Genomic DNA, 24,445 nt, shown 5'->3' on the forward strand with positions numbered 1-24,445 from the left:
CATGGCTTTTAGTTCATGCAGTAGAGGCTCATGCCCAGAGGTCCCAGGTTCGATCCTGTCCCCCGACCGGGGTCTGTCAATGTTACACTCTCACAGTGGCAGGGGTGAAAGTAAGGGGGTACGGGCCGGTACGGCGTACCAGTAAAAGGTAGCCACTGCCCCTTTTGCGCCCCCGATTTGCGGCTCTGCCAGGTCCCTACCAGCAGGGCCACCGACAGGGGGCACAAAAGGGACAGTGACATTAAAGTGCTGCCCCTTTGCCCCCCCCCCCGGCCGCCGAAGTAGCTGTCCCCGGGCTGCGATTTAAAAGGTCCTGGGGCTCTGGCTGCTGCAGCCAGAGCCCCGGGTCCTTTAAATTGCTGCTGGAGCCCCAGGCAGCACGGGCCAGGGAGCGCAGATGGACTGGCTGGGGGACACTGACCCCCTAGCCCCGCCCCTTCTGGCCGAGGCCCCGCCCCTTCGGGGGGGGCAGAGTGGCCTCATACCGGTAAGATCTGCATTTACTTTCACCCCGGCACAGTGGTCCTGAAAGTTTGGTCGATGGAGACCTAGGAATATGCAGAGATCTTCCAGAATATCCAGTTATCACAGTCATTGCTTTAAAAACCCACAGTGTTGGAAGGGAGATAACACCTCATGCTTCAGGGTGTAAGCCAACCTCTAACAATCAAGGGTCAGGACGAGACTTCCCTGGGGATGGTTTAATCCACCAACCCTGCAAGGTGTCTTACATCTTCTTCTGGAGAATCTGGCACTGGCCACTTTCAGAGACATGCTACTGGGCTAGATGGACCTCGGCTCTGCTCCAGTCTGCCAGTTCCTGTGGCCCACAGAAAAAGGGGGTTTGGCAGAGAAGCAGGATCCGTGAGAAGTATCTGCTTTCTGAAACGCTCCAGAGCAGGGTTGCTCAACGACCGGTCCGTGGACCAGCACCGGTCCCTGAGATCTCACTGACACAGTTTAGGAAGGCAGCAAGCCTGTTCCTGGTATCAAAAAGGTTGAGAAACACGGGTCTATTGGATGAGAGTTGGCGGCAGGCTGCATTAGCCTGGCATTCCCGGGGACCTCATGGGGATGTCTCCACCCCTCAAACATTAAGACATAAAATAACGAAAACAATTCCTTTGATATTAGGCTTTGCAAAACTGTTTAAACCCTATATTCTGGGTCACCCCTAAACATCTTGACAGCCTCTCCTTTATAGACAGATTGAACCCAGAAGAGCTTGAGGAACAAAGCAAAAAACCAGATCCTTCCCCGCGGCGCTGCTGTTTGCCTGCAATATTTCTCCTAACATTTTATGGATGTGAAATAAAACAGGGGCCTTTACCTTCCCGCTTGCCAAACGTACACACTGCAAAAAAAAATAAGAACACCTGGGGCAGTGAGTCTCACTGACTCACTGGGTCAGCTGACTCGTGCTCACAGGACTCGCGCTATGGGGCTAAAAATACCGCACTGTGGGCTTTTAGGTTCAGGCTGGAGCCCGGGCTCTGAGGTCTTCCCCCTTCTCTGCATTTCAGAATCCAGGCTCCAACCCAAACCTGAATGTCTATACTGCTCTTTTTAGCCCTTTAGCGTGAGACCTGCAAGCGCAAGTCAGTTGACCCAGGCTCTGAGATTGGCTAGTGTGGCTTTTATTTTTCTTGCGGCGTCTCCCGCATGTTTTGCTTCTGTCTAGCCGTGCATCTAAAAAAAAAAAAAATGTATGTGCGCACACAGGAGTTATTTTGCGTTTGCCGTGTGCCGCTCGCGCGGAGGGCGAGGTCAGGGATGGGGCCAAAGTTCTGACAGCGCGGTAGAAGCGGAGGTTGCAAGTCAGAGCGCTCAAGCTCTCCTCTGCTTTCAGGCTCGAGGTCAGACCGGAGCGTGAAGGGTTCTGGAAACCCATGCAGGAGCGATCGGAGGTTTACAACAGCTGCCTTGGCACCACTTCTTTAGGGAACTTCAAACGGCCGGCAGTGTTCTGGTTAGTGTCGCTGCCTCCCGCGTTCCCCAGCGCCACCTGGGCTGTTTATACTGTCTGCACTCCAGCATCACATCTCTCTTGCCTTACGTTGCAGCCCGGTGCCCGGTTCTCTATTAACACCCTGCCTCATGCTGAACCTTTCCAGGATTCCTTTCCCAGCTAGGAAACCTTTTTATAGCCGAGCAGTTTGGAGGCAAAGAGCCTCTGTGGCCCTGCTGCTTGTTTCATGCTGGGGGGTTTTAATTAGGAGTCCCTGTCATCCCCACCGAGCTGCTTCCACGCCAGACTTTCCCCCTCCTTTGCCCCCACAAGCAGGGTCTGGATTGATTTTTGGATGAGCGGAACAGACCACCTGCCCTTGCTTCCCAGTAGGGAGACCAGACAGCAAATGTGAAAAACCAGGACGGGGGTGGGGGGTAGTAGAAACCTATATAAGAAAAAGACCCCAAAAATCAGGACTGTCCCTACAAAATCAGGACATCTGGTCACCCTACTTCCCACATCTGTCTCTAGAAAGTATGGTTAGTTCCACAGCTTGACTTCTTCTCCTTCCCTAAGGAGATAGCCAGGGCCATCAGAGGAACAAGGAGTTGAACTGAGGTCTCCTTCTTAGCAGCTGAGGGCCCTCACCACCAGGCCATAGGCGATTCTGCTCTCCAGTGCTCCTGCTGGTCAACTTTTCATAACTCCTTACCTCGTCATTGGGCCAATGAACGAAAGAAGGACCCTGTAGCCTGGTGATGGAGGCGCTCACCTCGGAGGTAGGCGCTGTGGATTCCAATCTTCTCTCTGTCTGATTCAGAGGCAGGAGTTGACCACAGTGCCTACTTCCCAGGTGAATGCTTTAATCACCAGGTTACAGAGTGGCTCTGGCTGGCCCCAGGGCTGTATTCACAGTGGGACAGCTTTGACAGGAGAGTGAGAGCTCATCCTCCCCCAAACAGCCTCCCATGGCAGGGGGATGATCTCACGTTCTAGCCCTTGCTCCTGAGTGGAGATTCAAGTCTGGCTGTCCGGCATTTCAGGCAAGTGTCCTACCTACTTGGCTGATGGTCACATGGGGTATGTCTGCACTACAATAGAAGACCTGCGGCTGGCCTGGGTCAGGTTGCTTGGGCTGCACGACTAAAACTTGCAGTGGAGACATTTGGGCTCAGCCTGGAGCCTGGGCTCTGAAACCTTGGGAGGGGAGTGGGTCTCAGAACCTGGGCTCCAGCCCAAGCCCAAATGTCTCCACTGCAATTTTTGGCCCTGCATGCCCGAGTGCTGCATTTTTAGCCCTGCGTGCTCTGAGACTCGGCACCGCAGGTGTTTTAGTGCAGTGCAGACATATCCAAGATGTTTGCTGGCTTGACATGCGCTCTTCCAGTTTGTTGACACGCACCAAACATTTCTGGACCCAAACTGAATATTCAGTTTGCTGGCCAAACTGAAAAATCAGTCATTCACCCATCTTTACTTAGGTACCCCAATCCATTGGAATTCAGTGAAAGTTCAGCACCTAACTCCCTTAGGCACCTTTGAAATCCCAGCCTGTGTGCCTGATGCCCTTCTGCCTCCAGACCTTTCTGAGGTATACTGGGGTTTTCCCCACAGTGGCCGTCTCTGCCTGCAATGCAGATTGGAAGGAAGGCAGGTCCTGAGATGGAAAGGAGACTTGATGCCTGATGAGGAGAGGCTGAAGGAACTGGGCTTGTTTAGTCTGCAGAAGAGAAGAATGAGGGGGGATTTGATAGCTGCTTTCAACTACCTGAAGGGGGGTTCCAAAGAGGATGGAGCTTGGCTGTTCTCAGTGGTGGCAGATGACGGAACAAGGAGCAATGGTCTCAAGTTGCAGTGGGGGAGGTCTAGGTTGGATATTAGGAACGCTATTTCACTAGGAGGGTGGTGAAGCACTGGAATGGGTTCCCTAGGGAGGTGGTGGAATCTCCATCCTTAGAGGTTTTTAAGGCCCGGCTTCACAAAGCCCTGGCTGGGATGATTTAGTTGGTGCTGGTCCTACTTTGAACAGGGGGTTGGACTAGATGACCTCCTGAGGTCTCTTCCAATCCTAATCTTCCATGATTCTATGATTTGTGATGTCAGAACTGTATTAATGTAATTACAGAGATCTCAACTCCTTGATGCAAAAGGTAAAACATACGAGAATGTTCCATTAATGGGATCTGGATTAAAGTGACTGGACATTCTGACTACGGTTGGACAAACCACCTGGAACATGGCTACGCTGAAGATCAGTTGTTTACTCAAGGACTTTCAGAAGCTCACTCATCTCGAAATTGACCTGGAAATCTCCTGAGTACTTTTTGGTTTCTCTTGGCCAGGATGAACCAGAAATTACAGTGCAGACAGTGGTGCCTTTTCCCTCATTCCAGATTTGTTTCATAAGTTCTTGGTGGCCTTGCTTTGTGTGAAATCAGACTGAACGAAGGACTTGTCTACACGGGGACACTTCAGAGAGTGAATCCAAATAAACAGAAGGTGTGAATTCAAAGCAGATTAGTTACTAATTACTAGTAACTGTTTTGAATTCACCCCTTCAGTTAATTTGGATTAATGTTCCTAAAGCCACTTTAATGCCAAATGAGAGTGTCCAGACAGGGGTTTGAGGTTTAATTAATCCACTTTGAAAATTAATCTGAATTAATTTTTACTGGGTGTCCCCATCTAGACAAGACTGAAGGGTCTTCTTAAGAACCAGACGTGCTTTGCTCTATGCAGAGATGGTGAGGCTGCAGGCCAAAGCGCTGTGTCCTTGGAACTTAATGACGAACCACCAGAGAGAGAGACACACACACACACAGATTCTCATCTCAGAGACTCCTATGCAAACCCAGAGCCAGCCCTTTTTGACTTCAGTGCAGTTGCCCCAGATTACCTTGGCATAAGCCCCAGCAAACTCCAGCCCAGAGGGAGGTCTCAGTTTACCTGTGCTCTGGAGGAATGAAGATGAAGCTGTGTCACGGCTGCTCTGGTTGTGCACGGACATCAGGTGGGGGAGAGAGCCATTTGCCTGCTTCATCCACGTAGAGTCGAAGCGTGAGGCGCTGGGACGCCCTTCTCTGAGTCCGTCATAATGTTCTTGGAGCGTGTTGGAGAGAAGCGTGTATGATGCAGTTGCATGGGGTCCTGCATTGCTAGCTGTGTCACGTGCTCGGATCCCACGGTGACAAGACCCTTACACTGTAAGATCTATGGGGCAGGGGCTGCCTGTTTGTTCTGGGTTTGTACAGCACCGAGCACATGACTGGCACTACTAGGCGCTACTGCCGTACTCCTCCTCTTACTAACCTGAATAGAAAGGTTAGGCTGGAACGCCGGCCGCTAGTGTCTGTAAAGCTACCCGAGTACATTCCCGCTGTGTGGGGCTGCTGGCTGATTTCCTGAAGCGAGGGTGCTCAAGTTACCTCTACAAAGGCTTTTCATTCCCCGGAGCCCTGGCTTGTTACAGAGGGGGAAATTAGCTGCCTTTCTGCAGCGCAGCCTCTGCAAATAGTTGACTCTTTCATCTCTCTTCCTTCTGTTCTCGCTGAAGCACTCTGTCCCTTTGATGGCGACCCCCGGGGGCTCGTCCCCTCCTGCCAGCATTCCGATTCCTGGTGCGAATCCCACCGCAAGCCTTGAAACAAGCAGCTTATCCTCGCCTGAAAGAGACACTTGCTTCCCTTTGTCTATTTCTGGGCCTCTGAGTTGCTGACAGTTTATTAGTTCCTGTTCTGGAAAAAGTATTTTGAGATCGTCTCTTTGCAAACATTCACGTGGCCCGCAGCCATGCCCCCTTGTGCTGTAACCGGGCCAGCTCTTCCCAGCTAAAAGCGGCCGGACAAGGCCTAGAAGCAGCACGAGAGACCTCCACGGAACAGGACGGCGACACAGGAAGCAGTTCTGGGGATCCAGCAGGTGGCGCTCTTCATCTGCATCAATACCGTGCTCGGCAGCTGCTTTCAGAGGAAACGTGAATCCGAGGCCAAGGTAGGGTGGCCAGGTGTCCGGAAAGCCCAGTCGAACCCGAAAAGGGGACCTGACAGTGTCCGATCACATCCACTGACTGGAGACCAAAGTCCAGTAACTGCAGGCAGGGGAGGTGGGGAGGCGCCAAGTCATCACCTACTCAGCCAGGGCCACCTCCTACCTGCGCCGGGCGGCTGCCGCTCCCAGCCCCGGCTCCACAGGCGAGATCCCAGGCAGAGCAGGGAGAGAGAGGGGACAAGCTGCCAGCAATGACGGGAGGAGGAAAGAGGAGCCAATGGGGGTTGGAGCCTTGGGGAAGAGGCGGGCAGGGAAGGGGGCAGAGGTGGGGCTTTGGGAGAAGGGGCGGGGTCTTGGAGGAAGAGACAGGTGGGGCCTCAGGGGCAGGGTGTCTGGCTTTAAAATATTACAAAGTTGGCAACCTTAGGCCCTAATCGTTTGTAGTCTTTGGCCTGGTCCACACTAACCCCCCACTTCGAACTAAGGTACGCAAATTCAGCTACGTTAATACCGTAGCTGAATTCAAAGTACCTTAGTTCGAACTTACCGCGGGTCCAGATGCAGCAGGCAGGCTCCCCCGTCGATGCCGCGTACTCCTCTCGCCGAGCTGGAGTACCGGCGTCGACGGCGAGCACTTCCGGGATCGATGCCAGAAGATCGATTGCTTACCGCCGGACCCGGTGGTAAGTGTAGACCTACCCTTTATAGATCCTGTCTCGCTTATCCCAAGCACGGGGCTGTTGATTTATGCTGCACTTACCAAATTCCAAATCCGCCAACTCTCCATCTTAAAATCTGCTCACAATAGACCACAATTCACAGGCCCACCTCTGATTTTCGCTCAGTTCCTCAAGAAGCAAATTCTCCTCACCTTCCATGGGCGCGCGTCTGAGAGAGCCGCCTCCGTCCGAATGCAATAATCTTCTTGGCATCTCGTTCTAAACCTTTAGCTCGCAGTGCTCTGTCCTGATAGCTGCTCCCTGTGTTACCCTGCAGTGATGGAAGACCCAGATCCGTGTCTGTCCGTTTATAAAGTATAAGCCAGACGCCTTGATTAGTATGATGCGATCTCCAACAATGTTCGCAATTGTACAGTGCAGTTTGATTTAAAGCGTGCGGTGGGTGCGGGACCTTTAGGGAGGACTCTCTGGCGGGCCATAGACTAGCTGATGCTAGAAATGTACGTCCGGCGTTTAGCTCATTCCGTCTCTATGTCGAGTCTGAAACCGACATACCGATCCCCCGTGGCTTTGTGCTCCTAGAGCACCTTTCATCAAAAGATCTGAAAGGCTCCAGGCCTGATTCACTGCACACTTACACCAATAACAACAAAGAGTCTGGTGGCACCTTAAAGACTAACAGATTTATTTGGGCATAAGCTTTCGTGAGTAAAAACCTCACTTCTTCGGATGAGGTTTTTACTCACGAAAGCTTATGCCCAAATAAATCTGTTAGTCTTTAAGGTGCCACCAGACTCTTTGTTGTTTTTGTAGATACAGACTAACACGGCTACCCCCTGATACTTGACTTACACCAATGTAACCCTTGTGTAATGCCATGACCTTCAGGGAAGTCGCTCCTGATTCAGACAGAGAGGAGAGCCAAGCCTTCAAACCCTAATAAAACTTTAAAATATCCCTGTGAGCTAAAGTCTATTATTATGGACTTTATAGATGCAATTAGACAGCAAAACTCTACTTTTGCCAGTATAACGTATTTTACTCAGGAGGGGGTGTGGTGAAGGGAGGTTGGAACAAGCTATCCCAGCAAGAGTGCAGGTTTTTGTCAGTATAAGCTGCATCCATGGTAGAAGTGTTTGTCAAAAAGGCATCCTTTAAAATCTGGAAGTCAAATCCCAGCGAGGAAAAGAGAACGGAGCATAAACTCTGGCGAGTCAAATGTACAAGTATAATAAGGCAGGCCAAGAAAGAATTTGAAAGTAGCTGGTTGAAGCCACAAAAACTAACAGCAAATATTTTTCTTAAGTACATTAGAAACAGGAAGCCTGCCCAGCAGTCAGTGGGGCTAGTGAATGATTGAGGTGCTAAAGGAGCACTCAAGGAAGACAAGGCAGTTGCAGAGAAGCTAAATTAATTCTTGGCTTTAGTCTTGACTGCAGAGGATGTGGGGAGATGCCCATACCTGAGCCGTGCCTTTTTCAGTGACCAATCTGAGGAACTGTCCCAGACTGATGTGTCAGTAGAGAGGTTTTGGAACAAATACATAAATTAAAGAGTAATATGTTACCAGGATCACATGGTATGTACCCAAGAATTCTGAAGGAACTGAAATATGACATTCCAGAACTATTAACTGTGGTATGTAACCTATCACTTAAATCAGCCTCTGAACTAGATGACTGGAGGATGGCCAATGTAATACAGACTTTTTTTAAAAGGCTCCAGAGGGGGCCCTGGCAATTACAGGCTGGTAAGCCTAACTTCAGTACCAGGCAGTTGGTTGAAACAGAATGATCAGATGCATAGATGAACGCAATATGTTGGGGAAGACTCAACGTGGCTTCTGTAAAGAGAAACCGTGCCTCACCAATCTACTAGAATTCTTTGAGGGTGTCAAACATGTGGACAAGGGGGATCCAGTAGATATAGTGTATGAACTTTTCAGAACGCTTTTGACAAGGTCTCTCACCATAGGTGCCGACTTTTCCTTTTCCTGTGGGGGGTGCTCCACCCTGTCCCCCAAAGCCGGGCCTCACTCCACCTCTTCCTGCTCCCACTCTGTCCCTTCCCCAAGTCCTCCGCCCACCGCTCTCCGCCCTCCCCCAAGCCGTTCCCCAGCTGCCAAACAGCTGTTTGGCAGCGTTCCAGATCAGCTGTGGCTGGTGGGTGCTGAGCACCCACTATTTTTTTCCATGGGTGCTCCAGTCCCGGAGCACCCACGGAGTCGACGCCTATGTTTCTCACCAAAGGCTCTTAAACAAAGTAGGTAATCATGGGATGAGAGGGAAGGTCCTCTCTTGGATCAGTAACTGGTTAAAAGATAGGTAACAAAGGGAAGGAATAAATGGTCAGTTTTCACAATGGAGAGAGGCTAAGTTCCCTGTAAACTGCATGGCCGCGCAGCAGCCTATTGAGTGCTGTGCAGGCGCTTAGGGAACTCGCCCGGTGGGTCAGGGTGGCGCAGCCGGAGCAACATGGACCCAGCTCTGGCCGGGTGAGGCCCAGTCACGGCTGGATCAGGCCCACGTGCAGCCCCAGGCGCAGCCCGGACCGACCCCGGAGTGGCCCGGACCCAGCCAGGGCAGCGCAGCCCAGGCCGGCCCCAGGGGCAGCCGGAGTGGCATGGCCCAGGCAGCCCTCCCCCAGCCCAGACCTGCAACACAGGTGGGAGGTAAATAGTGGAGTCCCCCAGAGCTCTGTACTGAGACCTTTGCTGTTCAACATATTCATAAAAAGGGTGAACAGTGAGGTGGCGAAATTTGCAGATGATGCAAATTTACTCAAGATAGTTAAGTCCAAAGTTGACTGTGAAAAGTTACAAAGGGAACTCACTGAACTGGCTTACGACAAAATGGCGGACGAAATTCAATGGTGATAAATGCAAAGTAGGGCTGTCAAGCGATTTAAAAAATTAATCGCAATTAATCGTGCAATTAAAAAATGAATGGTGATTAATTGCACTGTCAAACAATAATAGAATACTATTTATTTTAATATTTTTGGATGTTTTCTACATTTTCAAATATATTGATTTCAATTACAACACAGAATACAACATGTACAGTGCTCCCTTTATATTTATTTTTGATTACAAGTATTTGCACTGTAAAAAACAAAAGAACCGGTATTTTTCAATTCACCTAATACAAGTACTGTCGTGCAATCTCTTTATCATGAAAGTTGAACTTACAAATGTAGAATGACGTACATAAAAACCTGCATTCAAAAATAAACACTGTAAAATTTTAGAGTCTGCAAGTCCACTCAGGCCTACTTCTTGTTCAGCCAATCGCTCAGAGAAACAAGTTTGGTTACATTTGCAGGAGATAATGCTGCCTGCTTCTTATTTACAATGTCCCCTGAAAGTGAAAACAGGCGTTCACATGGCACTGTTGTAGCCGGTGTCGCAAGATATTTACATGCCAGATGCATTCATATGTCCCTTCATGCTTCAACCACCATTCCAGAGGACATGCGTCCATGCTGATGATGGGTTCTGTTCAATGACAATCCAAAGCAGTGCGGACCGACACATGTTCATTTTCATTATCTAAGTCAGATGCCACCAGCAGAAGGTTGATTTTCTCTTTCGGTGGTTTGGGTTCTGTAGTTTCCGCATTGGAGTGTTGCTCTTTTAAGACTTCTGAAAGCATGTTCCACACCTCGTCCCTCTCAGATTTTGGAAGTCATTTCTGATTCTTAAACCTTGGGTCGAGTGTTGTAGCTATCTTTAGAAATCTCACATTGGTACCTTCTTTGTGTTTTGTCAAATCTGCAATGAAAGTGTTCTTAAAATGAACATGTGCTGGGTCATCATGCGAGACTGCTATAACACGAAATATATGGCAGAATGCAGGTAAAACAGAGCAGGGGACATACAGTTCTCCCCCAAGGAGTTCAGTCACAAATTTAATTATTGTAGTATTTTTTTAACGAGCGTCATCAGCATGGAAGCATGTCCTATGGAATGGTGGCCGAAGCATGAAGGGGCATATGAATGTTTAGCATATCTGGCACATAAATACCTTGCAATGCCGGCTACAAAAGTGCCATGCAAATGCTTGTTCTCACTTTCTGGTATCATTGTAAATAAGAAGAAGGCAGCATTATCTCCTGTAAATGTAAGGAAACTTGTTTGTCTTAGCGATTGGCTGAACAAGAAATAGGACTGAGTGGACTTGTAGGCTCTGAAGTTTTACATTGTTTTGTTTTTGAGTGCAGTTATGTAACAAAAAAAAAATCTACATTTGTAAGTTGCACCTTCACGACAAAGAGATTGCACTACAGTACTTGCATGAGGTAAATTGAAAAATACTATTTCTTTTGTTTATCATTTTTACAGTGCAAATATTTATAATCAAAAATAATATACACTGATTTCAATTACAACACAGAATACAATATATATGAAAATGTAGAAAAACATCCAAAATATTTAATAAATTTCCATTGGTATCCTATTGTTTAACAGTGTGATTAAAACTGTGATTAATCACGATTAATTTTTTTTGAGTTAATCACGTGAGTTAACTATGATTAATCGACAGCCCTAATGCAAAGTCATGCACAGTGGGAAAAATAATCCCAACTATACATGCAAAATGATGGGGTCTAAATTAGAAAGAGACCTGGGAGTCACTGTGGACAGTTCTCTGCAAACATCCGCTCAATGTGCAGCGGCAGTCAAAAAATTTAACAGAATGTTAGGGGCCATTTGGCAAGGGATAGATAATAAGACAGAAAATATCATAATGCCGCTTATAAATCCATGGTACATCCACACCTTTGCATGTATTTGCACTTGCCCCCATCTCAAAAAAGATATATTAGAATTGGAAAAGTTGCAGAGAAGGGCAACAAAAATGATTAGGGGTATGGAACAGCTTCCATATGAGGAGAGATTTAAAAGACTGAGATTGTTCATCTTAGAAAAGAGACAACTAATGTGGGATATGATATATGTCTATAAAATCATGAATGGGGCGAAGAAAGCGAATAAGGCAGTGTTATTTACCCCTTCATATAACACAAGAACCAGGGGTCACCCAATGAAATTAATAGGTTTAAAACAAACAAAAGGAAGTACTTCACACAACACACAGTCAGCCTGTGGAACTCCTTGCCAGGGGATGTTGTGAAGGCCAAAACTATAACTGGGTTCAAAAAAGAGCTAGATAAGTTTGTGGAGGGCAGGTCAGTCAGTAGCTATTAGCCAAGATGGTCAGGGATTCAGTCTCATGCTCTGGGTGTCCCATAAGCTCTGACAGCCAGCAGCTGGGCCTAGAAACAGCAGATGGATCACTGGATAATTTCTCTGTTCTGTTCATTCCCTCTGAAGCATCTGGCACTGGCCACTGTCAGAAGACAGGATACGGGGCTAGATAGACCATTGGTCTGACCTAGTATGGCTGTTCTTATGTTCTGTGTGGTAGGGCAGTGCTGTCATCCCCACTGTACAGCAGGAGAAATGAGACACAGCTCTCAGCCCAAAGCAACTTGCCCCACATCTAGTCTGGGGTAGAGCAGGGAATTGAACCTGTCTCCTGAGGGGCCTTTCCCAAGGCCATGCAGTAAAACAGCTGGGAGTAGAACATGCGTCTCTTGACACAGAGGCCCGGCTCTAACCGGTACCCCCTACCACCACTCTGTGTTGATTCTCTCAGACATAGTCATCACCTTGGTGTTGGAGGAAGTCCAGCATCCCAGTAATGGTCTCAAGTTGCAGTGGGGGAGGTCTAGGTTGGATATTAGGAAACACTATTTCACTAGGAGGGTGGTGAAGCACTGGAATGGGTTCCCTAGGGAGGTGGTGGAATCTCCTTCCTTAGAGGTTTTTAAGGTCAGGCTTGACAAAGCCCTGGCTGGGATGATTTAGTTGGGATTGGTCCTGCTTTGAGCAGGGGGTTGGACTAGATACCTCCTGAGGTCCCTTCCCACCCTGAGATTCTAAGATTCCCCTGAACGCTGTGCTGAAGCTATGTTTCATTTCTCTACTGCCAAGGTTTAGGTTATTTACTCTGGCTCTAGACGCCAAGAGGCGATGGTGTGATGTACTAGCTTTGTGTGAATGAGTGGTTGCCACGCTGCCCTCTAGTGGCTGCAGCTTAGCCCTACAGCAAAAGTGAGCTGAAGGAGCTCTCCATTACCTCAAGGGCAGAGAGGCCTGTGTTTTGATTCGAAGGACCAGGGGTTCTAGACTTGGTTCCCCACTTTTGTGCCCGATTTACCTAGTCAGTTAATATTTCCCCTGCCACACGTGGGGTTGTTACCGTTGCTCGGTCGCATCCACAGGGACTGGTAACTAGATAGCTGAGCAACCACCTTGTCACTGACATCCCACCGCTGCGGTTCAAATGCACTAGGCGCTTTTCAGTGCTAAGAACTGAGCTTTTAGTCGTTGGCAGCAGTGCCAGTCCCACACAACCATGGGGACCCAGACCTGTAACCTACAAGTCCAGGCTGTCTGCCGCTTGAGGTCCAGATGACTGTGAGTCTGCACTGCAGCCACTAGAGGGCACTGTTGAACTTGAGGTCCCTCATCTCTGAAACTCCATGCCCCAGGCCAGTGTGGGGTTTCTACCAATGGGAGAGGAAAGATGTTCCTGTAGTGAGGGCACAAGCCTAAAAGGCAGGAGAACTGGATTCTGCTCCGGAATGAGCCATGTACTCCCTTGTGATCTCGGAGAAAGGCGTCCCTCTAGGCCTCAGTTTACCCCATCTGTAGACTGGGGTTAATAATGCCTCTCTGCCTCACAGGGAGTGTGGTGATGCTTTATTAGTTGTCAAAGTGCTTTGAGAGCCTCAGATGAAAGTGGAGCACGTGAGGCAGCAGGGGGTTGTGGTTAGGGGCCCTGGATTGTGAATCAGGAGACCTGGGTAAAGGGCCCAGGTCGACCCCTGACCTAATTGGCATTGGGCAAGTTGTTTCCCCTTCCCATCCTTTGTCCATTGAAATTGTGGGCTCTGTCTCTTACGAGGTGGATGTACAGGGCCTAGTGTCATGGGTTCTGATCTTGGTTGGGGTCTCTCGTTTCTACTGTAATGCTTCTTACAGAAAGGCATGAAAAGCAGCCTTGAGCATGGCCCATGGCATGTGCTGAATTTCACCCCTTTCTCCTTTGTGGGGGAGGGAGGCAGTGAATTGGCCAAGAATTTAGAGCAATTTGCTCCGTCTTTTGTTTTTCCGAGCTATTAGCTGAATCCTTCCTGTGACCCTTTCTGAGCCCTCGGGCAATTCATCCTTCCTCGTGCCAGCTCTTTTGACCGCTGGTCGCAAGGCGCGATTCTGCTCCCTCCCTCGAAATCCGGCGCAGCCACTCGCCAGTGCGGATGTGATGGTCGTGCTGGGTGAAATTTGCCTCTCTGTTAACTGGGGAGAATAAACCTTCCTTTCTCCCACCCTGTGCTCTGCCTTGTCTCGCTAGACTGTCGGCTCTTTGGGACAGCAACTGTCTCTTACGGTGTGTATGTACAGTGTGTAGCACGGTGGGGCTTGGATCTCAGCTGGGGACTACACAAAGTATTACAAACTTTGTGCAGAGAACCAACACAAGCCTTATACACCACTTCCTTACTACGCTCTCGAAATCACTTAAGTGAGCCCTCTGTGATCTGTAGAATCCTTGTGCTATCCCTGTGCGAATTTCACCCTTGGTGCCGGCAGGATCAGGTCCATACACAGCTAACCTTTTGGTACCATGGCTGCCTTTAACAATCTCACCTCCTTATATGGCTAAACTATTCTTTTTTCGAGCTTGGCTTTGTTTACAGTCCACTTAAAATATTTAGACTCTGGCTGGGTTAGACAATTATCCTGTAACCTGCGGGGCATATAATTACTGTGTTAGTTAATATGTAATTATTTACATCCTATAAAATAAAGTGTTATTGGCAATATAGCAGCTTCCTAGCTCCATTTTTAGTATTTATTGTGGTAACATGAAAGGAGGCTCTGTCGAGTTCCGTTTTACAATAAACATTTCTTTCCCCAGTTAAAACTCACTTTTTCCCCACTTGGCAAATGTTCCTTTTTTGTTTCTGTGGCTCTAGATTGGAGAATTTGTTTAAAATGGAGACGGGTTTGGAGTTTGCAAAGAGCTGAAAGGAACAGGGAGGAAATCACAGGCCAATTCAGCTTTCTGAAAGCCTGCCTTTACAGGGAATTGCGTGGTACATAAGAAAGGCCAGGTCAAGTCAGACCGCTGGGCCAGCTAGCCCAGTGTTCTGCCTTTGCAAGTGGCCAGTGTCAGGTGCTTCAGAAGGAATGGACAGAACAAGGCAATTATTGAGTGCTCCATCCCATCATCCACTCCCAGCTTCTGGCAGTCAGAGGTCTAGAGACGCCCAGAGCAGGGGTTGCAGCCATAACTATTTTGGCGAAGAGCCACTGATGGACCTATCCTCCAGGAACTAATCTAGTTCTTTTTTGAGCCCAGTCATACTTTTGGCCTTCATCAGCTTCCCCTGGCAAGGAGTTCCACAGGTTGACTGTGCGTTGTGTGAAGCGATACTTCCTTCTGTTTGTTTTAAACCTGCTGCCTATTAATTTCATTGGGTGATCCCTGGTTCTTGATATGTGAAGGAGTAAATAACGCATCCTTATTCAGTTTCCCCTCGTGATTTTATAGACCACCATCATATCCCCCTCCCTCTCATTTCTAAGCTGAACAGTTCCAGTCTTTCTAATCTCTCCTCATACGGAAGCTGTTCCATCCCCCTAATGGTACAAGATCAACAGAACGTAAGGCCGTGGGTCAGGGGGGAGGAGGGAGGAGCAAGGGGGGCTAGAGACTGGAGGAGGGGGAGCCAGCTCCAGGCTGGGAAGGGGTTTCCCGGTAGTTCCTCAGGGGCTGGTGCCCTGCGTGCTGATGCCCACCTGCCCCTCTCCTGGGCTGGGGGTCTGCACTAGGACCTGCTGTGGCAGCTGGAAAGCAAGACCAGGCTGGTCAGGGGAGTCCTACCTGCTCCCCAGTGGCTGGCCTGATATTGTGCACTGCAGTGGCTGCTTCAACCTTCCCCCAGGTCCAGCTCTTGTCTCTCCTCACCCCCACCCCCAGCACATGTTCAGGACAGAGCTGGGTTGGGGGGAGTCAGAAATCTAGATCGGTCTCTCCGATATTTCTATCGTGGTGGTGTTAGGCCCTCCACCCCCGGTTCTGCTGCCCCGGTTTAAGGTCTAATTCTCAGTTGCCCTATATATTGGGCGCTCATTTGCATCCATGCAAGCAGATTGTAGAGCGGGCGTGAAATAAGCAACCAAATCGAACCAGCCTTGCAGCTGTATAAACTGTCTGTTGAATCTGACCCAAATTCATAAGTCGTTTTGGAGCCTCCCAAAAAGGCGTTTTCCAGCCAAATTTCTATTCGCTGCACACAAAAAGAGCAGGCCTCCATTTATCACTTTGCAAGGCTGATTCTCCTGCAAAACCAGCAGAGGGCGCATGGGGCACTTCGTGTTCTGAATCCAATCGAAAAGGGAGGACGGGCACTTCAGTTCAGATAACATTTATAATCCACCGACTCCAGCCTCCAGAGCAAAGATAATCACGTTCCTTGGTTTTATTGGGTCCGGCTGGAGACGGAGAGAATAAGGCAAGTGGGAGAGAAATTAACAATTTGCCAGGTGCCCCAGGGCCTGGTGGTTGATGGGAGGAGGTGCAGATAGCCGCTGTAATTAACGTGAAATCCCATGGTTTGGGGAGACACGCTGAAGACCCACAAGAAGTCATCACAGGGCCAGATGCTGTGAAACGATCCCCTGGGGAGAAGCGGAGCAGCGGCTTGCTTAGAAAGAGCCATTTGGGCACAGGGAGCATTTTCAAAGGAGCCTAAGTCCCTGCGTCCCTACACTGAAAAACCCACCCCCCTGGGCGACAGTTATGTCGACCTAACCCCCGGCGTAGACAGCGCGAGGTTGATGGAAGAATTCTTCTGTCGACCGAGTTACCGCCTCCCAAGGGAGGTGAATGAACGACAGCAACGGGCGAACCTCTCCTGTCACGGCAGTGAACGTCTACACTGGAGAGCGACGGCGGTGTAGCTGCAGCGATTCTAGACAAAGCCTTCGCTCCTACGGCTCCAAGTCACTTTGGAAAACGTTGCCTTGCCTCACTGAGGAGTCTACGTCGCGTTGAATGGCCATGGGTCTGAGGTGCCTAAATGTGTGTCGCTTTTGAAAATGGGGCGGAGAGTCCTCAATCACTGAGGCGCTTGTGCAAATTTTGCCCTGCTCCAACCAACGCACAGAAGCAGCCGGCTTGACAAAGCCCTGGCTGGGATGATTTAGTTGGGGATTGGTCCTGCTTTGAGCAGGGGGTGGGACTAGATACCTCCTGAGGTCCCTTCCAACCCTGAGATTCTATGATTCTATGATTCTGTGACTCAGGAGTCCGCATAAAGTCAAGTGCTTTGTCGGACGGGCTAATGCCGAGCGGAAATGACCGGGTTTGCTACTGATCAGCACTTGGGAACAGCACCGCAGGTGTGCTAAGCCCGTCACCGAGGAAAGAAAGGTGTGATCCTGTTACCCGAGAGCTTACAATCTACCCCGCTCCCCACGATGCTGGGGAAGACAAGAAGCAGGGAGGCCGGAGACATGCATAGAGAGTGGTTGTGAGATGCCTTGGGCTGAAACAGTGAGCAGTTTATTCGTTCCTAGTTGTTTGCTTTGTTTTGTTTGACATGATCTTTGGAAAGATGGGTAAGGGGAGTGCCCGGCAGGGTCCCTGTCTGAGGGATGGTGGGGCTAGTTGGGGTTTTCAGAAGGAGGAGGAGTGGGAAGTGGCATGGCGTACTGAGCAGGAAAGACCTTTCCAGGGGTAGGGAGTAGCACAGAACTTACCCCTTCACACTCTTTGGGTGTGTCTACACTGCAGTTAGACATCTGTGGCTGGCCCAGGCCAGCTGATTCGGGCTTGGTGGGTCTGTGGGCTAGGTCTACACTCTGGTGGGAGGCGGGGGGGTGTCAACCTAAGATACGCAACTTCAGCTATGTGAATAGCGTAGCTGAAGTGGCGTATTTTAGGTCGACTTAGCTGGCTGTGAGGACGGCGGCGAGTCGGCCGCTGCCGCTCCCCCGTTGACTCCGCTTCCGCCTCTTGCCGCGGTGGATTTCCGGACTCGACGGCAGAGCCATCGGGGATCGATTTTATCGTGTCTACACTAGACGTGATAAATCGATCCCCGATAGATCGATCGCTACCCGCCAATCTGGCGGATAGTGAAGAGGTGCCCTAATTGTGGTGTAGATATTTGGGCTTGGGCTCCAGCCTGAGCCCGAACATCTACCCCTCAGTAAAACAGCCCCCGAGCCCCTTATCCCTTAACCTGTGAGTCCGCTGGCGTGGGCCAGCCACGGGCTTTACATTGCAGTATAGACACCCCCTTAGAGTACTTCTGGAGGGCCAGTGTTCAGAACAGAGGATACTGCGGTATGTGCCCAGATCCCAGGGTGAGAGGCAGTATATAGCCATCAACAGATCAGACAGGATATGAGACTCTGTTCCTGCTTCTGCCACTGACTCGTTGGGGGACTGCTGAAGGGGCGTGGAGGGGACCGGGGTGGAACTGGCAGAGCGCGGAGTCGGAGCAGGAGAGTGGTGGGTGACCACGGGGCCACCCAGAGGATTCAGGGGGCCTGGGGTCTTCAGCGGCGGGGGTCCTTCCGCTCTGGGTCTTTGGGGCACTTTGGCGGCGGGTCCTGGAGCGAGTGAAGGACCTGCCGCCGAAGACCCGGAGCGGAAGAAGCTCCGGGTCTTCACTCCAGGTGTGTTTGGCAGCACTGAAGGACCTGCTGCCGAAGACCCGCTGAAAACTCTCGTGGGGGCCCCTGCGGGGCCCGGGGCCTGGGGCAAATTGCCCCACTTGCCCCCCCCTTCTGGGCGGCCCTGAGTGACCGAGGTGCAGGGCCTGGGCAGGGCTTGGGGGAGGCAGAAGCGGTGAAGGCACTGGAAAGCGGGAGGGAGGTGATGGGAATAGAGCGACAGTGAAGAGGACGGGGATTCTGGCCGCTGCAGCTGATCCGCAGATTAACTAGCTCATTGTAGAGATGCCAGTCAGAAATGGAGGGAAATGTAGCCTCACAGAACCACGGGGCTGGAAGGGACCTCGAGAGGTCATCTAGTCCAGTGCCCTGCACGGAGGCAGGACTAAGTATCACCTAGACCATCCATGACACGTGTCATCAGGTCGCCCCTCATGCGTCTCTTCTCTAGGCTAAGCATGCAGGACAGGACATTGTGGAGGGCAGGGAGAAGGCAGCGGCTGTGGTAATCCTAGAGGGAGATGGGTCCTCACTCCTGGGGATCTGGGATGGACTTGGCAGCCTCCAGAATATGCCCTGGGCCCAGATAATTGGCACTAGCACAAGATCAGACGGTCTCTACTGGCTGACATTGCGCCAGTCCCATCATATCCACACCTCAGTGCCGTGGCTGGACAGCACCTCCGCAGAGGGATTGGTTCACAACTCCAGCACGAATACCGTTTTCCTGCCATCCCGGTTAGTCCTCTCCCAACTGCCCCGCTGAGCTGCAGGTGTTTTCTGCGCAGCTGTGACGAGGTCACGTGGCCCTGCTGGAGCCATGAAATGGGTAGGATCCCTGCCGTGAACCCCACGCTCGGCTCTCAGCTGGGGCTGTCACCCCAGGGTGGGTAGGGGACTCCAGCTGTGAGCACAGCTACCAGGAGCGCCGGGAGAGCAGTCAGGTTCCTGGCAGGGAGCTCCCCGCAGGCTCTCAGCTCCCCGCACTGCCCCTCTGAAGTCAGTGGAAGCGCCCCTGGTGACCATGCACAGCCTCAACAGAAGGAGGTTAGCGTCGACTTCATTTCATAGTGTAGACGTGCCCTAAGACTTCACTTGGCGTTTCAGCCAAACCTCTCCGTGCAGTCGCTTTTCAGACCGTTACATGCCTGGCCCGCGCTCGGGAATGAGTGTGCTGCCCCCTGGAGGTCAGCCAGGCGCTTGCAGCTAGAACAACCTGGCGGGGGAGAGAGCACCGCTGGTGGCAACCTGGATGGCTTCTCGTCCTCCCTCTCCAGCTCGGCTCCCTGTCCCTGTAGAAACAGGTCAGTCCGAGGGTGGAGACGGGATTAGTTCTTGCTGTGAGCTCCAGGCTGACCTTTAAAGGGGTAGTACGCCCCTTCCTAGTCCTGTTCTGTGCCCCAGAATGGCAGCTCTGATCAGACGGGTTACAGCTGCTGACTGCCCGGGAGGCAGGTCATGGGCCCATGACCCCCGCTAGTTACTGTCTCCCTCTTGGCATATACCCGGACCCCAGAACCCACCTCCTTCCGGAGCCAGGCCGAAGAGCTGTCTGGTTCGGCGCTAGCCTGCCATTGCTGTGGGGGAGGATTGGCTCTGGGCGGCGGCTGTGTGTGTGGCGGGGCGTGGGCGGAGGGCAGGAGGCCAGCTCAGGGGAGCGGCGTTTGGTTCTGCTCTCTCATTTGTTTATTGGCTCCGTGGGCTTTTTAATGAGACCTATTACTGCATGCTAGGTGCTCAGAGACCTTGTGGGTTGGCACGGGGTGCCCAAGATGTAATTTATTGTATTATTGGGCCAACTTCCTGTGGTTTGTTTAGACTTTGTGTAGGCAACACTCCTAAAGTCAGTGAATCTGATTCTCATTGATGCAAAGGCCTGTAGCCATATAAAAAGGCCTCGCTTTGGCTCTGTTACATTTATACTCCCTATGAAGCCCCCTTTCGCTGTCAGGTGTAACGGGGACCCATGTGAGGACTTGGCCCATAATTATGACTTGGTTATTAAGAATCATCGGTAACGAACGCAAGATGGGTTCTTAAGAATCATTGGTAACGAACTAGCTGGAGAACAGGGTGCAGGGCATTTGACAACCGGAATGTGGCACATCTGGAAACATCTCATTTTCCCTTCTAAATTAATGCATTCAATTGTGGAACGGCTGTGAAAAGGACCGTAAAAAACGACATCGTAGGGCTGGGTGTTGTCTCTCCAAGACTCCTGTGACTTTTCCTCTGTTACTCAATTACCCCAGTGCAAAGAGAGGGTAAGAGGCTCCCAGATCAAAATTAGAGCGGGGCAAATAATAGATTTTGCAGTTAATTGGATGTTCCAAAAAATGGTGGAGGAGGGGAATTCATTTGGGGTCAGGCCAAAAAATGAAAACGTTTGCAATTTTTCAGCAAGTCTAACACAAAAAACCGTCTCGGGTCGAACACAATGTTTCATTTTGACAAAATCAGAACGTTTTTATTTTGCCCGTTTCGAAACGCTTTTGCATTTGAAAAAAATATATACAGTATGATGAAAGGACACTTTGCGACAAAGTCATGTCACACCAGAAAATCAAAGCACTTCATTTGGAGAACGTTGAAACGTTTCAATGTCTTTGGAATTAGTTTTTGTTTGTTGTTTTAACCGATTCATGAAAGGTTTCGATGTCGCTGCCGCTGCATTTTTCACCACATAAAGTTTCTTCCAAAATGTCTCCTGGTTCTAATCAGAATGAGCGCAGCTTCCACCCACTCGGCACTGGTGTAATGCGGGTTGCAGCCCGAGCCTGAATGGTTACATCACAATTTAACAGCCGGCCCCAGGTTTTTAATTGCAATCTAGACACACCCTGAGGTTCTTTCCTTCTCATGCATCAACACCACTAACAAAGGGGTGGTTGGTGTGTCAGATTAGCCCTTCTCTTATCCATGGGCTTCCCCTGCTTTGAAACGTAGGCCCTTGAAGAGACTGCAGAACCCAGATGTCCTCAGGGAGTTTGCACAGGTGTAACTGCTTGGAACTTTGTAAACAATTCCATTGACAGTGCCCAAGGAAGAACAGATTCTAGTTCACTCTCCCTTAGCTGAGCTGTTTTTGCTGGGCAAACAATAAAGAGCAGTGAAAGTTGTGTAAGGGCAGGTCTGCACTTAACTCTGCACCCATGCAGATGCGCCGTCTTCAGTGAAGACGCTCTACGCCGACGGGAGAGAGCTCTCCCATTGGCGAAGTTAATCCGCTTCTGCAAGAGGCAGTTGCTACGCTCGTGGGAGAAGTTCTCCTGCCAACCTAGTGCTGTCCATACTGACGCTTGGGTCGGTGTACCTACGTCAGTGAGGAGAGTGGATTATTCTCACCCCTGAGCGATGTAGTTATATCAGAGTAATCCTCTGTCGAGTAGACCAGGGTTATGTCTCTAACAGGGCTGGTCAGGAATTTTTCAGCAAGCTGTGTTTGGCTGGAAAATGTCAATTCGTTGAGACCGAAACCGTTGGCGAAACGGGGCTGATTTTGCCGAATCTCCTGACCTGAGAAATTATTGGGAAGAAGTGTTTTGAAATTGTCAAAACGTCCCACGTCCACATTTTGGACATGGAAAATTCAGGTTGTTTGAGTTGAAACCGTTCTTCATCTTGAAATTTGAGGACATTCCGAGGTTTAAAAAAGGAAAAAAGATTGAAAACAACATGTTTCAAAACTATCAAAACGGAATGTTTCAAAATTATGGAATTAAAATGTTTTAATTCACCTAAACCAATGTTTTTTTGGGCTGGTTTTTTTTTTTGGATTTTCAGGTCTCCCAAATTTTTGAGATTTTGACCCTTCTTCCCGATTCAGGCTGGGGAATTTTTTTGATATCTCCAAAACTCTCCCTCTAGGGGAAAATCATTTCCCGCCCAGCTCTAGTCACTGCTGTAAAGGGGCCGAGCTCGGAAGACTTTCTCTCCTCATTAGACCAGGGCAAAGCGGGCGTGAAGTGCTACTGGCTCAGAATGGCGTTTGCTTTGCACTGGAGTAAGCGACTCCCCGAGGCTCAGAGCAAAGGAAGGATCAGGCAAAAGATCTTTGGAAAAGAAGCGAAGTGCGAATTGCTTCCGTGGGTGGCTGTTGGCAGTAGCTTCTAAACCCATCTTGTTCCGGAGGTAGTGATCAGATTTAGCAACCCTACTCAGCACTCACATCCTTGCTGTTCTGGCTGGACTGGGGTTTTTTGGGACTGAATTATGGATATTTATCTGGAGGCGAAACATGCTGGCCCCTGGTTCTATTTTTTTTTTTAAAGGGATTTAAACCCATCAGGCTAGACTGTGCATTGCCCGGCATGGGAAATGATCCATCACCTGCAATCCCAGATAGAATCCTTCTCGCCTCATCCAGAATTCCTTTGTGGGAGATCTCCTGCCTTTTGAAAGGTGCAGCTGAGATGCCGTCTGCATCCGGGTGGCTCTGCTGGCTGGGGTGAGGAGGGGGCGCCTGGCACACAGAAAGCGTGTGCGTTGTACCACCTCTGCACGGCCTTCTCGCACTGGGCGGCTGAGCAGCGCCTGTGTCCTGGCCCCTAACCCCATCCCAGGGCACATACGTGCGTTCCTGTGCCCTCCTTTCCCCCGTCCGCCCTCGCTAGCGCCTGGTACAATCTGCTCCTCATGACTGATTCTCTGTAAACGTCCTCTGTCCCACAAGCAGAGCGGCCTGCTCCCGTGATGGGAAAGTGATGGCACGAATGAGGTCCGTTGTTGAGAGCTTGGGGCTGCGAATCGGGACGCCTGGGTTCTGACTCGCTGCTGGGCTCTGGGCGAGTCACGTCCCCTCTCCATGCCTCAGTTTCCCATTATAAAATAGGGATGAGGAGGATACTGACCTGAGGGAGGGGGGTGAGTCTGACCGAAGGAATGAGTGTGATTGCTCTGAGATCCCCAGGGAAGGTTGCTCAGAAGCCCTCGGCACGACCTTTATTACAGGGGACCTGTCCGCGGGGAGGTGTTGGGGGCCGGGGGAGAGGCTTTGTAATAAGGATATTTGTTTTGCCTGTTTTGCAGAGTTTCAATGTTCTGACTTGCTCTAAGATGAAGGTATGGAAGTTTGCAGCCATTGCCTCGATGCTCCTCAGTTCCATGTTGTCCATTTTAGTTTGTAGAGACATGCTCAACGGAAGCCGGAAATACAGCCCCTTCCCTTCCTCGCCGTCAAGGTCAGCCTCCTCTTCTGCCTTGCCTGTAGGTCAGCGGAGATCCCCGCGATCGCTGGAGCACCGTGACCCGCTGATCTCTCAATGTAAGCAATAGCATGCTTTGCCTTGACTCCATCTGCTCAGAGCCATCTCCTCCGCTGGCACTGCTGGGGGAGAGCGTTTCTTCCCTGGGCCCTGGTAGACATGGAACGGGTGGGATAATGGTGAGCTACAGCTAGGCAATGGGGTTTTAATGCAGTGTAGATGTATCCTGAAGGGTCTGAGCCTGAGCCAAGCTGAGATCCAGGGTTCAAGCCTTATTGTTCTGCAGTGTAGACGCAGCCCCACTGGACTCGTGCTCCGAGTCCTCCAAAAATAGAGTGGAACCTCAGAGTTACGAACGCCCCGGGAATGGAGGCGGTTCGTCACTCGGAACAAAACGTTACGATGGTTCTTTCAAAAGTTTTCAACTGAACCTTGACTTAATTCAGCTTTAAAACTTTACTACGCAGGAGAAAAATGCTGCTTCCCCTTTATCCTTTTTAGTCGTTTCCCTTTAGCACAGCCCTGTACTGTATTTGCTTTTTTTTTATTTTTGGTCTCTGCTGCTGTCTGATTGTGTACTTCTGGTTCCAAATGAGGTGTGTGGTTGACTGGTCAGTTCTTAACTCTGGTGTTTGTAACTCTGAGGTTTTGCTGTATCCTAGAGTCCCACAAGCTGACTTTCTTTGTCCTCTGGGCAGTCAAGTTTTCCCACACTGCATCACGAACAACTGGCTCGAGCGGGCACATTTTGGGAGGGCGCTAGGCAGTCTGGGATACGGCTGGTTGGACTCATGCCTGCATAATGCAATGTAGATGCTGGAACCCCAACTTGGGAGCCAGGGTTCAACAATTCCTAACGTGG

At 50.3% G+C, this 24,445-nt stretch overlaps 1 protein-coding gene across 2 annotated transcripts in view; it reads left to right on the forward strand.

Annotated features, from left to right (window-relative positions):
- Positions 1-24,445, forward strand: part of NRTN (neurturin) — a 79,485-nt gene that overhangs the window by 44,805 nt on the left and 10,235 nt on the right. The window contains exon 2 of one of the 2 annotated variants that reach the window (XM_054013767.1): positions 23,408-23,642. In XM_054013767.1, coding sequence (XP_053869742.1) covers positions 23,435-23,642 — 208 coding nt within the window. In that variant the 5' untranslated portion in view covers positions 23,408-23,434. The remainder of the gene's footprint in view (positions 1-23,407; positions 23,643-24,445) is intronic. The other variant, XM_054013768.1, reaches the window with a different exon arrangement.

Source organism: Malaclemys terrapin, chromosome 24 (genome assembly GCF_027887155.1).
Source record: "Malaclemys terrapin pileata isolate rMalTer1 chromosome 24, rMalTer1.hap1, whole genome shotgun sequence".
NCBI classification, from domain to species: Eukaryota; Metazoa; Chordata; order Testudines; family Emydidae; genus Malaclemys; species Malaclemys terrapin.